This window comes from Thunnus maccoyii, chromosome 6, assembly GCF_910596095.1.
Source record: "Thunnus maccoyii chromosome 6, fThuMac1.1, whole genome shotgun sequence".
Lineage (NCBI taxonomy): Eukaryota > Metazoa > Chordata > Actinopteri > Scombriformes > Scombridae > Thunnus > Thunnus maccoyii.
The window spans coordinates 3,681,950-3,698,943 of record NC_056538.1 but is presented as its reverse complement, the minus strand read 5'-3'; the positions used below and the strand labels follow the sequence as shown (position 1 = coordinate 3,698,943).

Genomic DNA, 16,994 nt, shown 5'->3' with positions numbered 1-16,994 from the left:
TTCGTTTTCAATATCTTGACATCAGAATTATTTTCATAGGTTCATGAAAATTCATTTTCTGGACTAATATGCAAATGTATGCAACATTGTGCTGTAAAATCTAATCAGATTATCTGCTTTGAGGGAGGAACTTGTGCCGCAGCTACTAAAGGGGCAGTCCAGTGAATTAGTATTTCTTTTTGTGAAGTTTGGGAATTTTCAAGAAACAGATTTTAAAAAAAGAATAGTCAAAATCAACGTAGCAGAGACTGAGATATCTTAACTTATAGTCCCAAGTATGGACCAAGCTCCAAAAACACCGGATCCTACATTTCCCATAATGCAACATGATTCTCGTGATTCAACACACTCCACATTCCAAATTTGCCTGGAACACCTCCAGAGGGAGACATCCAGGAGGCATCCTGACCAGGTACCCAAACCATCTCAGCTGGCTCCTTCGATGCAAAGGAGCAGCGGCTCTACTCTAAACTCCCCCCAGATGTCTAAGCTCCTCACCCTATCTCTAAGGCTGAGCCCAGACACTCTTCGTTTCAGCCGCTTGTATCCACGATCTCATTGTTTCAGTAACTACCCAAAGCTTGACCATAGATGAAGGTTGGAATGTAGACCGACTGGTAAATTGAGAGCTTTGCCTTCTGGCTCAGCTCTTTCTTCACCACAATGATCTGGTACAACTCCTGCTATACTGCTGATGCTGCACCAATCTGCCTGTCAACCTAACACTCCATCTTACCCTCACTAGTGAACAAGACCCAGAGATATTTGATCTCCTCGGCTTGGGGCAGCAACTCATTCCCAAACCAGAGAAGCACTGCACCTTTTTCTGGCAGAGCACCATGGCTTCAGATTTGGAGGTGCTGACTCTCATCCCGGCCACTTCACATTCGGCTGCAAACCATCCCAGTGCCTGCTAGAGGTCACAGTGTGTTGAAACCAACAGAACCACATCATCTCTGCAAAAAGCAGAGAAGCCATCCTGAGGTCCCCAAACCAGACATTCTCCTCCCCCTGGCTGCACCATGAAAATCACAAACAGAATCGGTGACAAGGGACAACCCTGGTGGAGCCCAACACCCATCGTGATGAAAGATCATCAGGGTTATTTTCACAAACTTGCTAAAGCTCCTCTAGTTCCACAGAGGACATCGTACGTCTGTTTTTACAGGAGTAGTCCAGTAGTACTAACCAGGACTAGTAAATGGGCTTTGACATGTAAAATTGTTGAGGTGGCCGTATTAAGTTTTTATCTGTATTGTTATTGAGTTATTTTGTTCACAAGAATGTCTCTACACACACACACACACCACCATTCCAAACTCTTGAATATTGATATTGGTATCTGCAAATACTGCGTCTGTCAGCTATGGATAGGCAGCAACACTTGTTAATAGTAGTGACCTGTGACTTTGTGCCCTGCAGAAGAACCCAGAGCGTGGGACACGAACCTCTCAGGAGGCAGGGCTCCTCGACCACCAGCCGCCCCCCTCAGCCGCTCTCTGCCCAGGCCATTAAACACATCTGGGTCCGAACGGCACTCTTCGAGAAAGTTCTGGACAAGATAGTGCAGTACATCGTGGACAACTCCAGGTAATTTGTTTTATTCATCACTCTCCAGTATTGCACAGCAGTGACTAACAGCACTCCAGCGTGGGCTTTGTTGTAGCTGAATGATGAACAGTCCCTTGAATTACCTATTTATGTGTTCCATTCTTCTCTTGTGTTCCCTCTCTGGTTGCTTTGTTCTGGGCTCTGTCTGGCTAACAACCACTGTGTGTGCTTCAACAAGCTGTCCACACTCGGTTTGTCAGCCACACTGAAATGATGCATTACCACTTCACTGATCAAAGCCTCAAACATGAAGTGCACTGATGGGGTTCAGTGATATACCATAATATGTACTACACATTTAAATGGAGAAGTATCCACCTTAAATCATGAGTTGTAGTTGTGTAGTCATGTTGTAGTTTTGTTGTTCCTGTTGATAACTGGGCAAATATGGAAAACTTCACATTATGTTCAGACAACTGCAGTGTAGTTCATCTAATCTGATTTTAGACAGAGAGCAAGCACAGACACCTGTGGGGAAATGAGGATACTGCAGCAGAGCAACAGTAGAGGTACAATATATGTGATAGAAAAACACAACTAGACTTCATTTATCTTCCATAATGACGTATCAGTGCTTTTTTTTTTTAGCAAACTTCAAATTCATAACAAACTGTTATGAATATGAGATAAAACATGTAAAAGTATTGATACCACATTCTAATAAGGTGTCCCTTATAAATGGTTAGTAATTTGTAACTAATGTATTTATTAATAGTAAAAATAATGTACTAATACTTTGTAGATCAGTTAAATAATCTTGGGTTGGCAGGATGTGAGAATTCTTTTGGCCAGTGTTTTCCTTTATAATCCACCTATAACTGTTAATAAATGCTTAATAAGCTGATCATAAAAGGATCTTTATCCATATCCTTTTTCTAGAAGGTAAGTGATCATACCTATACATATACGGTATGTATACATATCAAGTCAAAGATATTTTTCTCTATTTGGCAACCCAAAAGTTGTTGTTATTAATGGCTTGTAACTGATCTATAAGGCAATAGCACATGATTTATTAACATGAATAAAGTCATTAGTTACAACTTATAAGAACTGTTTTCGTATACTCTGTATTACACGATGGTAATTTTTTTTTTTTCTTAAAGCAGACAGTTTTTTTTTTAATTTATTAGTGACAAATTTACCTCATGTTATCCTGAGCAGTATTAGAGTAGTAGAGGAGAGTGTAAAAGCTGTCTACATGACCAGGAATCCTGCCAGGAATAAAAGAAACTTTGTGCAGTTAATATTCAGCTATAATTATGTCTATTTAGGCTGTCAGTGTGGTAAAATATTATGTCTGTGTTTGTTAGAAATCCTGTTTTAAACTCAGAGTGGACATGTTGTGTAAAAAGAATCTATAATGGAAATCAAAGTTATTCTATCGATATATTACAAATGTATCCATTGCTCTTTAGTATTTGTCACTTTACTGTAAATTGTTGTCCCTGGCAGGTTCCTGTGAGAATGATGACTCAATTTATCCAGTAATCTAATCAATCTGACCTGATCTTGTCAATTATAGTCGTTTTGATCAGATCCTCTGAAGTTAACGGCAGGTTAGCTGTGTAGCATGGGTTGCCATGGTGATCCAACCCGGTGAGCCCATGGCTAACCTGGTAATCTCATTTTTTGAAACAGGCCCCAGGATTCAATGCAGCTGTAAGTTTTAAGTAAGGGACATCAATGTGATAATGAACATTTATCAACCATAACCATAACCAACCATCTCCACAAATACGTCAGTAACACTTAACTTAAAGTCCCCATATTTAGCATTCATAAGCAGTATATAAACATTTAATGAATGATTCACACACACTATATCATGTAGAGTTATGAGAAGATATAAGGACATTTTTAAGTGTTTATCAATGTGCAGTATTTGTCAACAATTACAACTTTTCCTAAAGCTCAAGAGGACTCTTCAATGGAGACATTTAATAATGTTTTGCTTTTATTCACTTTTTTCTGTTTATCTCGGCAGTAAATACTATGAAAGGGAAGCTCTGATGCATGACTCAGTGTTTGGGCCCATCTTGGCAGCCCTACTGGGTGAGTATATTACACTGTGATTGAACTGCCAAAATTTCTAAAATTACCAGAGGCTAGTAACAAAAAGTACAAACCCACAACATCCAGGATAAATGTTTTTATATTCACATATAATAAGATATTAGATCAACCAATTAGACAGTCATTCCAGGAACTGCAATCATTAAAATCACCACAGATTCAACCCAGAGCAGAACTATTTTGTAAGGGCTTTCAGTTGTGAGCCACCTCCACTGCCAGTGTGGCAGCAGGAGCTGAAAGCAGACAGCAGGCAGGAGACTGAGGCAGAGAGCCCAGACACAAAGTTTAATAAGAAGAGAAACAGGAACAAGCACAGGCAGCCAGGCAGGATCAGGAAACAAACAGCTTGGTAAACTGAACCAGAGAAGACAACTTGAACAGTTTGACAACTGGCAGAGAGATAATAAAGTTTACACACTTTGACTACTAAAGGTAACGAGGTGCAGCTGACTGTAGCTAACAAGAGAATCAGCATCAGGTGTGCAGAGCAGCAGAACACACTAAGGAAGTCTGGTGGACAGACAAGGAACATGCGGTGACTGAAACACATTACTGTGTTCAAAGTCTATATTAATACTAATATAACAAAGTACACACTGTACTTTATTTTGGCAGACAAAAAAAACTCTATGAATTGAAGAGCTTTTGTTTCAGACAGGAAATTATGTCAACACATTATAAAGCACTTTTTATTGACTACACTGAGATATTTTTTAATACAGTCTGTACATTTTTAAATAATTAATTGTTTAATTCATGCCAAGTTACTATAAACTTCCTGGAGGGATTTATATAGGAAGTGCACTCATTAAATGTCTGGGTAACGGCTCTGATTGTGTGTGCTGTGTTCTCAGTGGGGCCCTGTGCACTGGAGTACACCAAGCTGAAGACGTCTGATCATTTCTGGACAGACCCGTCAGCCAACGAGCTGGTTCAGCGCCACCGTATCCACGGGGCCCACCGGGGCCAGGATGCCTCGGCTGGCCGCCGGCCTGCTCTTGGGGTAAGTGTGGAGGCTGTTTTATGGTGGATCAGCTGCCTCTGTCCTCAGGAGGTGTTGGTGTATGATGGTGGGTGGTTATGATCACTGAGGATGTGTGGGATTGGAGTTGTTGTAAAAGTTGTGAGTTTTAGAAGTTTCCTGTAAAAATCTTTTCTAGATCCACAAAAGGCAGTCGAGTGGAAGCATGTCAGAAGACAGGTTTGCTGCGTCAGCCAGGGAGTATGTGGAGTCTCTTCATCAAAACTCAAGAACACACCTTCTTTACGGGAAAAACAACGTCCTGGTGCAACCGGTACGACTGCACATTCTCACTCTGTTCTGTCAGACTACTTTGTTCTGTCTGCTGAACCCAAACAACTGGCTTCAAATTGGATTTCCTCCATAGTCCATAGCACCTGATGCATATACCGGGAATATATGTGCTACATTTGATGTTTCTGTTAAAGGGATGGTCACCCAAAGTTTAAAAAAATAAATAAATAAATACATTTTTCACTTATCTTTAATGGTATCTAGTTATGGAGATAAAAGCCATGTCCAGACCACCAAAAATTCCCTTGTCTATAGAAGGGCACTTTGCAGAATGTGTATACAACTGAATTCAAATACTGTGTAGTGCACACCAGTGTTTCCATTACATGGGAGCCAGAGGGGCTTACCTCCCCTAGAAGAGAGCTGAGCTCCTCTGAAAACAACAAAAGTTCCAGTTTGGGGGCATCTTGAAACAAGACTAGGTCAAAACCTGGTGTATGGCTGGACCGTGTATAGGTGTGTAAAATTGTAGCCAATTTGTTACAGGGATAGTCAGTGGTAGTGTCTATAATGTGAATTCCTGGATATTAAATGTTCATCTGGAAGCTGCGGTGGAAATTATGAGTTTTGACAGCATTAGGTGCAAATTCAGGAGGCTCATCTCCACCCAGTTACTGCAGTTACAGCAAACACACCTACACTAAACTGATATAACAGCCTACATGAGTCTCATGTTTTACCTGCAAGACTCATATTTTAATGCTGATGTTCATTGTTTGTGATGTGAAAACGTCAAAAGACATAAAAAGTTTGCATCCTGGCATTAGTTCAGTTATAAAATCCAAACACAATGCAGAGCGTCTCTCCTGCTGGCTACTGACAGCGCTGCCAGCCAGAGAGTCAATCACACAGGCGGTGGAGGAGGAGAGGGCAAAGACACTGGTATTTGTCTGTTCAAACAGGAGTTTGGCCGACTTCACTGCATTTAACACCGGAGCTGAGAGCTCGGAGCAGGAAAAAACATTGCTCTGCATTATGCCATCCTCTGTTTCCATCACAGTTATGTATTTAGGTCATTTAGACAAAAAAGACTATAAAAGTTTGCAGCTGTCATGTTGTCACACATATCCAGGAGGATAATGTAAATAAATTCAAGTAAAATACAGACTTTTATACACGTTTATCCCATGCAACTGCGCCACATGAAACACAGACATGGGGGGGGGGGTAATTTCCTAATCACATGAGGTCTCCAGATAATTCTATGCGAATAGGGCTATGAGTGAAAGTGCTGTAAGCGCCCTCTGATTCATTTTGAAAGAGCAACAGCCAATGGGGAAACTTCATCACTCACTCATTCACTCAATCACAGACAATCATTGTTGCAGTCCAGCCAAAAACTGTTGTATTATCAGTTATAATCTGATATTGATGCATTTCTAATGCTGAACGTAAAGGTTTCAAAGTGAACGTAGATGTCACTACTAGAGGATCCACCATGGGCTTTTTTGCCAGAACCAGCATGCAAATTGTTGCCACGCTGCATTCTCATACTATTTACCATGATTTTTGCATGTTAATTTTGTTCTTACTCTGTAATTGATGCAACTTAAAATGTAGCAAATTACAGAATACAATATGAACTAAAACACACTGCCAAGTAAAAGTCAAATTACTGATTTTTAAAAACACTCCAAAATGTACAAGTACACAAAAAACAATGTTGTTACAGTAACGAGAGTAAACATGATTTGTTACTTCCACCCCTTGTAATTAAATGAGACATATTACAGCTACACTGAACGCTTCTAGCTCCTAGCTCTCTATATTGACTTTATGTAAATTCTGGGCAGAAAACTTTTTTATGGAAAGTTTATTCCAATGTAACAGGTTTTCATGTACCGTTGTGGAGGCCCTGAAGCTACTGTTGCTCAGGGATGAAGGCAATCCAACTTGGAAGCCTATATACATGCAGCACTTTGCACCCACTCAGCTGGTATATAGATAAATTGCAAATGATAGTTATTTTCATCTATTATTGTGCTGCACACAGACACACAGTATTTTGTATGTGTGATCTTTGAAATGAAAGCGGCCTTTCTCTTGCCTGTAATATGCTCTGCGCTGCCAAGTAGCTTCAGCATGTTTGGCCCTGGGAATGTATAATGAGCACATATTTGCCTCCCACAATGCTCAGCCTTTGACAGAGCCATGCTAACACACATGGCTGAGTGCACACACAGAGATGAATACAGCACTGACTGCACGCTACGCATGCTAAATGTTACTGTATATGATTCTACTCTCTGCCTCTTATAACATACAATCTCTCCATGCACTATTAGCATTAAGATTACATGATCACCACAACTTAGTCTGTGTGAATAGGATAAACTTAAATTATAGTGTGTTACAGTGAAAGACTCTAAAAACCCATTTCCTAATTATCTAATTTCCACCACTGTCAATCATATCTGATCAAACCACATCCAAATAAGTCTCACATTATGTCCCTCCTCTTTCCTCCTCCAATGGTAGAAGAAGGACATGGAGGTGTTGCGGGGCTATTTGTCACTCCACCAGGCTGGGGATAACCTCACCCTCAAGTGGACGCCCAACCAGCTCATCAACGGCACACTGGGAGACTGCGACCTGGAAAAGAGGTAGCCAACACACACCTACAAGTTGTATTAGAAAACTAATGTTTAATTGTTGAGACAGTTACTCCTTGTGGAAAAATATGGGATAGTTGACTCTCTAATGGATTTAGAAATGCAACAGCAACCCTTAAAGCTTCATGTTGTCTGACTTTACCAGCCCAACAAACATTTCCCTCTCTGTTAGTATCTACTGGGACTATGCACTGACTGTTCCTCTACGCCAGATAGTCTGCATCCACTGTCACCAACGGCGTGAGTGTACTGCTGCTACATTTACTCTGTGTTACATTGCATTACTTAACTTATAAATCTGTAACTTATAATTATGAATCTATGAAAAATAAAAAGATGTATTACAATTTAGACTGTTCTCTTCTATCCACTCTGCCTTGTGTTTTCTTCTCCTATCTCATCATCGCCTAACTTGTCTGCACCTCTGACCATATCCCAGCTGATTGTGGTGGTACGCTGGTTCTGGTCAGTCAGGATGGGATCCAGCGGCCACCCCTACACTTCCCCCCTGGTGGTCACCTCCTGGCCTTCCTCTCCTGTTTGGAAACCGGCCTCCTACCGCGGGGTCAGCTTGAGCCCCCCCTCTGGTCCCAGAAAGGCAAGGTGTGTCATCAAGGTGTTGTTAGAGCTGTTTTCACACCTACACATAAGGCTACATTTAAATAAATTACTTCCTTTAAACAGAGGTAGTATAGACTGGCCACACATCTTCTAAAATTTCCTAAAAAAATTGTCCACACGATAAAGTTTTAATATAAGTCTACAGTTCTCATAGATGCCAATTTTTCTGCAGGATAAATGTAGCTTAAGCTGTAATTATCATATAATAAATAGGATATTGTGGTAATCTCAGCTGATGCAGATGGCTACTCTTTGTCGTTCTTTATGTTGGCTACTTGGAAGACCTTGTTAAAAGTCCTATTTCCTTTGTGTCTGTGTTAGCTCAGGTCTAGTTGCTGTTTGGGTCATTTGGTCTTAGGTCTGTGTTTTTTTGGGAGGAGTTTGTTTTGTTTTTCAATGTATAATACCATCCTGGGTTTTGTTAGGAAAAGTCAAATGTCCTTTTCGGGTCTGTTACAAATTTTTGGACCCTCGAGAACCACTTATTTTAAAGTTACCTTTTGCTGCCTTTAGGGGGCCCCAACATCCAAAAAATGTGTGGTGCAACTTTAATTTTTGGTCTCTTTAATATAACATTTATTTTCATTTATTTTTTTATATTACTTCTTTTTTTTTTATATTTCAATGACGGATTTCCAAAACCTTCTGGCTTGTGAAACACAAGGAACCAAAGCCTTCTTTAAAGTTAAGGTTGATACTTCTGTGTGTGTCCTGCAGGGAAAAGTGTTCCCTAAACTTAGGAAAAGGAACAGTACTGCCAGGCTCATCGACCAGGACAGGAATGGTGAGGAGCAGACAGCTGCTGACTACGTGTTTCGCATCGTCTACCCTGGATATCGATACGATGCCAGTAAGTAACACCTTCACACTGTCATACACACTGGTACAGTTTATATTCCCAAAGCTGTAGCACCAGTTTCATCTTCCTTTTACAGCTAAAACTCATCTCTGTGATTGCTTTTCCCTTTTGAATAATAAGTATATCTGTTTAAACATTTCTTCCCACGATGTGTTTACACAGTAGGGGTATAGTGTGGTGTCTCTCTCACAATGCTCTTCCCGAGGCCTGTAGGGCGGCACTGTTCTAACTGTGTTCTCTGTTGTCCCACTGGTGCAAGCAGTCACCATAAACTACCACCACACCACGGGCAGCCGCGCTCCGTCGCTGGACGATGACGAGGAAGAGGAAGATAGGCTCCATGCTATGATCTCAATGATCTGCTCGCGGAACCTCACAGACCCTAATGTCATGAAAGGTTTTTATCACCTTAACACACCCACCCAACCCCACCGCCCCCCACTCCTGAGACCTCGCTCCGGCTTCAGATGTCCCTCCCCGCCTCCCACCCCATCATGACCTCTCAGGCCCTCTCCCTTCCCTCTTCCCAACCCCACCTCCCCCAGCTTCGTCTGCCTGTGTGTGTGCTGCCTGAGGCCGAGCCCAACAGTGTGGAGTAGGAAGGGGTTGGATGTGTGAACAGGGAAATAAAAAAGTTTAGGCTGATCAAAGCAAAACTGAAACGCAAAGTTGCTTTGAGATTCTTTTGATGACATGAATGTGTAATTGCAAATTAAGAAATGCTAACTGTAGCAATAAAACAGCAATTAATAAATTATAAACACATAAAATCTGTGACAGTAGTGGGCCTATAGATATAAACTAATGAAACCTTTACTGAGACAAATGACAGCCTCAACCCTGCAGAGTTCAACATAAGAAATCTACTTGCTCAAAGTCAATTTTTACCTGCCCCTATACAAATAGTTTTATTTATTAGTGGTTATCAAATAACAACAAATACTAAAGTATGTTGTCATGTTTAATCTTTATTTAACTAAATGAAACAGAGCAAGAACACAGAGTGTCATTGATCGACAATGATACGACTCATCTCCTATATTACACTGAGCACTAAATTCTTTTGATCAGCCCCGTTTCTTTCAAATAATGGTATAGACTAGTCTCTAACCCGATGGCAAATAGATTTTTTAGACTCATTTCTTTCACTCCAAGCTTCCTGATTTAACTCTTCAATGTTCCTCGTTCTCAAGAGTACTTAATGCAGTGAAAAATGACACGCTCCACTCTATTTGACAGTGCTCACATAATCCTGAAGGATGTTTCACGCATCACACTACTAGCCTAATCAATTCTTGATTGAATGCGTGTGCCGATATTCTCTGATGCGTGCAAGGAGAGGGAGCTATGTTGTGAGCCAGAGAACGAGAACGTAAGTTATGATACGACGATGATTGGAAAAAAGGATTGAAATATTTTTTATTTTATTATTTTTTTGCTTTTTTACTTATTTTTTTACCACTTGCCCGATCAGGCAAATAAGTTGCTAGATTTACAAGCCTGACGTGGCATTTTACTAGCACCGGGCAATCAGGCAAGCTTTATTGTTGAACCATGCCCTGCTTGTAACTGTGCACTGTACAATCAGGTTACATTTAGTGAAAAATCTGCTAGGTTGCTTTACAGCACAAATGGAGATGCTTTGGGGCACAAAAGAAAAGAAGTTACTGTTCTTCAAGTGCAAAAAGACAATGTTTTCCAAGATTCTGGTGGCTGTTATGTGGAGATGAGATATATAGAAAAAATGACCTCTCATATATTTATCCTCTGCAGTTAGTTATAAAGGACAGTAACCTTGTTTCAGGGGAAATATGGTCTTAATTTCAACCCTGACTAGTCATTGGCATGGAATACTATAGATGTAATGTAATTAATATTTTTATTTTAACGATTAATCAAAGGGGTGAAATGAAAGAGGTTTCTCATAATGACCAACCCACAGAGAATTAGCACAGAATTAGCTATTAGCAGCTCTACAAAGCTTTGACTCCTGTAGCTAATCGTTTTGTTTTGAAGTGGAAAAAAATAATTAACACAGCTTTGACAGTATTATACCAATGCATGGCAATTAATTTGTTAATGTAATTGATGTTTAAATATGCCATGTCTATCACCTTTTATAATAACAAGCAGAATTCCTGCTTTTGTAGCCATCTTTCTATTTGTATCATTTGGTGTCAGGGTTAAAGCACTTCACACATTTCAATCAATGCCCTCCACAGCTCAGTTGACAGTATAGTGTTGGTCTCATGTAAAGGTGGAAGAAGAGAGGAAGAAGAGGAGCACGAGCATTAAGAAGGAATGAGGAAATCACACACCATCTTGATGCAACAGTTACAAGTAGCCTGTCAATAAACAGCCAGATGAATACCTTGATTTCAGGATTATCTCTAGAGCCAAATGAAACACAGCCACTAGTGGCCTAATCCAACATTTCCATAGCATTTAATTACCAATAAAATATATTTCAGCTTTCTTGTTGGCTAAATTTGTAATATATGTTCCCCTTTTGATGTTACATAAATGACAGCGAAGTTAAGAGTCCCTGGACATTGTAATCTGACACAATGACATCCTGTCACAGATATTGTCAGACACTCAGTTAATGCCACAGCAGCCGCTGACACACTCCCCCTACACCCTTCCTGCTTAATTTCATTTTCTCTCTGTCTCTTCTTTTTCTTCCCACTGCTCAGCTACACAATTTAATCCACTTGCTTGGCAGGGATCCTTACACAAGCCTGTGAAAAGCACACTGGAAATGCACAAACCCTTGTTTTATAGAAAGCTGCCAAACACAGTGACTGCTCACGTCTGTCACCCGGTGTCATCACAGATTCAAACTTCTCCAGGTTTCCTCGTCTAGGTCCAGGTCTTTTTGGCTGCTTTGCATTCTGGGATTGGTAGTGCTGACTGTCTTAGAGTTATCAGAGGGTATAGCTCTTGAAGCATGTCTCGGCACTGTTGGGTTTACGTGGCCACAAATCACTTTGATAATTTGCTTAGTTTTTTGCACTTCTTTAATTTGACTTAATTCTGTTTCCTTCTTTATCTCCTTTCATTTCTCACTTGCAACATGCTTGACAATTATGCATGGGAAATATGCACCCGTTTCATTGTTTTTCTTTAATGAACGATTATGTGTTTCTGCGTATTTGTGATGGAAAATCCTCTCCACTACTTCTCAGTCTCCTCCTTCTGTTCGTTTTGATTTCTCTCTCTCTTCTCTGACATCCTCAGTTGTTTCTCCTCTGTTTGTGCAGTCGTTTGCTGCGATGCTGTTCACTGTAATTCTTCACTAACCCCGCCACCCACCTCCCCTCCCCTCGCCCCCTCCTCCACCCCTCTCATTACGGTCCTGTGGGGTTCCGCAGTAGTAGAGACGTGGAGTCCTTGTGTGAGCGGGGTTGCAGTACTGAGCCCAAAAACAGTTGTCGATCATGTTTAGTCCTAAAGTAAAGAGGGGGGAGGCCAAATGTCGGTCTCACTCCAAGCATTTTTTCTGTTTGCTTTTTTTTTTGGGGGGGGTTCTTAATATTATTTGTTTTTGGGGTTATTGAACAACCAAAGCGCAGCTTCATATTTATGACAGGTCATCAGCTCCAACCTGAAGAATTAAGGTGAAGAGCATTTATTTAATGTTGAAGTTTTTATGATTTTTTTTCTTCCCCTTTGTGTGCCCTTTTACTGGTGTCCATTTGTTTTTGTTCAATAATTTCTTTTGGTGTCTCTTGTCTTGTTCTGGCTTTATGCATCCTGCATGGCCTGAGCATCAGCCTCGTCCCTGCCCTCTCCTCTACTTTCAACTCCTACACTTTCTTTCTTCTTCCTTTACTTCTTCCACTTCTCTCCTGTTTGTCCGGAGCGTCTTTCTGAGCTCTGCTGTCTCTCTTCCTCCCCTCTGAATGAACTGAACCAGCATGGCTTCCCTGCATCCTCTCTGCCTGTCTCTCCCACAGCACCGTTCCTGCTTCCTAAACCGCTCCCCCTCCTCCACTTTTGCTTTCCTCTCTACGCTTGTTTTTCCAGCTTTCACATGTAACATGAGTGTAAAACTTCCATCCATCTATTCATCTCTTGATGTCATGAATGACAAGGAAAGATACATGGAAAGATGTATTTATGGTTGAGCTGAGGGACCTATGTCATAATATGTAAGACTTGAAACATAGCCAGTGTGAAGCGGACATTTAAAAAGAGTGTAGTACTTTAAAAGACAGCAGCATCTATTGTGTCTCAGAGTACTGAGACCTCTCTGTCTTCTCACTGTCATTCTCTCTGGTCTAGACCATGGAGAGATGATGGAGATGCAGGGTTTCGGAAGCAGCCCATCATCGTGGCAACAGACTGAAGTAACCACTCACGAGTCCCTGTGCCAATCCTGCTCCATGGCTGGTAGCAATGTGTCGTTTGACTATCCAGCTGGCTGTACCTGCATCCATGACCCATCAGACATTCACACGTACGCCCTTCATAGCTAACTTTTACCATATGCAACAAAGTTTTATCATGTAGGGAACACATGGGGAGATCAGCTGCACTGATTTAAAGCCCAGTATGTGAAACTGGTACCACCACCACACACTGAACTGAGTTATTGTATAATTGCTTTACAAAGTATTCAATGCAGAATGTGAGATTTTACAATGTATCAAATCTTTGCTGAAAGAAGTGAAATCAAAATCACATCAAGTTTGATATGATTCAAGTTAGCATATGCCCACAGCAACAAAGCTGGGTTTCTTCCAAATAATCTAGTACTACAGTAGCTACAATCATGTTAGTTGAGACGTCATGTAATAAGAATAAAACTGATCAAATCAAATGATTAATTCCATGTTAAAAGTACACTACAACTTACAGAGGCCTGATGTCTTAATATTACGAGTCAACAAATGTTAAAAGCCATAGATTGCAGAAAGATTCTAGCAATTTAAACCTTTTCATTTGCTTAGAATTTGAGGAGGGGATGGTGCTATGAGGGACTTAGATTCATGAGTATGTCTAAAAAATCCTGTCTACAACCCAGGCTTTCACAGCTGACTGTAATAGGCTTAGACTCCTGTCAATCGAACAAAAAGAACTCTGAACATACTACTTTTTGAGCCTTATTTCATATATTAATGGAATGTCACCAGGACACACATTAGAAGAGATTAAATTAGCTGTTGAGACTTTTATAGCTAAAATTATTGATTTTTAAAATGGAATTCAGTGAAGTCAGTCAGCATCTGCTCTACCGTCTGTCCACTAGAAACTGTAGCTTCAAGTACTTGAATTTCAGCTTCAGCTTCCAGCCACGGTTGTGATTACTTCATGAAAAACTTAGAAATGTTTATAAATCAGACAGAAACTGCACTGACATTGGCTGGATGATAAAGGCAAATTTCTTTTCTTTCCACCAGTGTTCCTCTTAAGATGCTCTGCCAGAACATGAAGAGGCAGATAGTTTCCAGGGCCTTTTATGGATGTAAGTATATCACTGCACAGTGATCATACATTCATTTCTGGCTTTTTTTTCCCTGAATATTTACATTTTTAGATGAATTGTGATGTACACATATTGACCAGTGCCTAAACCCTCTCTGAGCCCTGTATGGAAGCATTTGCATTTGTTTTGTTTCTCTACCCATGACATTCAAGTTTTTATTTAATGTGTATCTGTCCTTTGGTATAATTGTACAGTGACACTTTTATGCAAACACTCCATATAATATGATGCAGGGTAGTATGTTTTTAAATGATTAATCATATATTTAGAAAAGAGCCACCTAACAATGGTGAGAATATTGAGTTAATATCTTTTTAGTTTGCAATAATTACAGACTTTATGCACTGTGTGTTTACGTGGAACACAATAGAGTGCAACAAGCATAAATATAATATACACAGATATTTAATGTATTTCCTTTAAACAACAGCAACTCACAATCTGTGAGCTTTAGTTTAATGAACCTCTGCCTGCAGCTTGCAGATTATTGTCCCAGAGAAACCAGTAGCAACATTTCACTGTTGATTCCAATCGAGTACACAACTGATTTTAAAGTCAATTCAAGTATTTAAAAATACACTAATTTTAAAAATGCAGCAGCAGTTGCTTCTGGATAAAGTAATATGTTCGCAAACTGTAATGAAATATCCCTCTTAATAAGTCAGACATGTAATAAAGACTGTGTAATAAATAGCTGAGTAACATAATACATTTATCATGTTATTGATATATTGGTTTTCAAAAGAGTTTTGTTGTTGTGGTTTCTTTATTACACCATCAGTCTGAAGGCATTATTGCATTACCAATAGTTATAATTTTTTTTAACTTTAATATAACGATGCCAGCAATATCAAATATAACTATAAGTTATCAAATAAAACATAAGGCCCAAACAATATTCTACTGCAGTACACTCCATCAGCACATAACTAACATTACTAAACAACACAATCATGTTTTCACATTTTCAGGCGAATATCCAACATGACTAAGACTTTCTCATCTGTGTCTGTAAATAGTGACTAAACATGATTATTTTTTATTTTATGATGAATTAATGATCACATAATGCCCAAATGTGATATGAATCTTGTGTCTGAAGTCATTCATTCTGTTTACCAGACGTTGTTCAGCTGGAATATGATTATCTTCTTAGTTTAATACATGTGTGTGATAGGCAGACCCTGATAATGTAAATCTTAAATCAGTGGTGGGTCTATTGTTTATATAGGGTGGAATTACAGTTTATCCAAAGTTAACATGGTAATAACATAATAAGTACTTTTTTACATTTTTAGGAAATCTTTTCTTCATCCATTTTCATCTATCAGACAGCAGTGAAAACATGCACATTTGGGCTTTACTGATGCCTGGTCTCAGCTGTGTGTCTGTCTGTGTCTCACCTGTCCATCAGGGCTGGCCTACTGTCGACACCTGTCCACTGTGCGGACTCACCTGTCAGCTCTGGTCAACCACAACATCGTCCCTCCAGACAGACCCTGCGAGGCGTCTGGAGGCCTCAGCAAAGAGGTGTGGAGCAAGTACCAGAAAGACTGCAAGGTGGGTACAGAGCAGAGAGGTTTGCACAGGAGTAAACACTGAAGCTGAACAGGTCTGGACCTTAAATATATGATTGTGATCGACCTCTGTCAGCAAGCAGCAGGAATTACAACAACATAACAAGAATCTTAATCTTCTCCCAGCACCATTTGGCACCCCATCCCTCCACCCCTTCAATTGCACGCCAGTGAATTTAACAGCCATAAGTCACAGCAACTTGCCAAGTCATCAGTGACTCATTGTTATCGACCAACAACCCAATCAACCCTCAAAGATCAATCACAGTCATTTCTTGCTGCGTGGGGGCTGCAAGTCTTGTAATATTTTATAAAGTGAGATAAGCTGATGCAACCAGTGAGCTAAGATTTGTGTCCTGCTCTAAATCTTTGCGACGGAAGACCATATGACTTAATACTGCAGTTTTGTATGGCTCATATTCAAGTTTTGGTAAACAGATATGAAGAAGTGTCTGCTGTAGAGCTGCTGCAGTCACTGCTTTGAACTGTGAAGAGGTATGTTGGAGCTCTCTAAAAGAAGAAAAACCTTCAGTTTTTGTCGGCATGAAAGAGCTGGAAATCTGATTCCCACACATGATGTTCAGCTCTGCAGGTTGAGGCTGTGTAGGGAGACTGACATCATCTGCTGTTTATGTAACCAGCAGTGTATGTGCATTTTCATGTGGTCATTTTTTATCACTTTGAAATATGGCAACATCACGAGGAATCAGTGTTTGCAACATACAGTGCCTCCAGTCCCATAACATGACCTCTTATTTTTTGAACATAATAGAACCATACAGAGCAGCTATCAGACCTTATTAAGAGACAACCCTACAGGACACAGCTGGGC

General features: G+C 40.2%; 1 protein-coding gene across 6 annotated transcripts in view; it reads left to right on the top strand.

Moving 5' to 3' along the window:
• The window catches only part of sgsm2 (small G protein signaling modulator 2), a 96,941-nt gene that overhangs the window by 66,792 nt on the left and 13,155 nt on the right, over nucleotides 1-16,994 (top strand). For 4 of the 6 annotated variants that reach the window (XR_006096698.1, XM_042415251.1, XM_042415254.1 and 1 more), the window contains 11 exons: nucleotides 1,423-1,590; nucleotides 3,599-3,666; nucleotides 4,542-4,690; nucleotides 4,848-4,982; nucleotides 7,481-7,605; nucleotides 7,787-7,854; nucleotides 8,054-8,217; nucleotides 8,953-9,085; nucleotides 13,382-13,556; nucleotides 14,500-14,564; nucleotides 16,000-16,145. Coding sequence is in view for 5 of the 6 variants with exons in the window: in XM_042415251.1 (XP_042271185.1) it covers nucleotides 1,423-1,590; nucleotides 3,599-3,666; nucleotides 4,542-4,690; nucleotides 4,848-4,982; nucleotides 7,481-7,605; nucleotides 7,787-7,854; nucleotides 8,054-8,217; nucleotides 8,953-9,085; nucleotides 13,382-13,556; nucleotides 14,500-14,564; nucleotides 16,000-16,145 (1,396 nt within the window). In the remaining variant the exon portion in view is untranslated. Of the gene's footprint in view, nucleotides 1-1,422; nucleotides 1,591-3,598; nucleotides 3,667-4,222; nucleotides 4,277-4,541; nucleotides 4,691-4,847; nucleotides 4,983-7,480; nucleotides 7,606-7,786; nucleotides 7,855-8,053; nucleotides 8,218-8,952; nucleotides 9,086-9,356; nucleotides 9,492-13,381; nucleotides 13,557-14,499; nucleotides 14,565-15,999; nucleotides 16,146-16,994 lie in introns of those variants that run through there. The other 2 variants (XM_042415256.1, XM_042415255.1) reach the window with 2 other exon arrangements.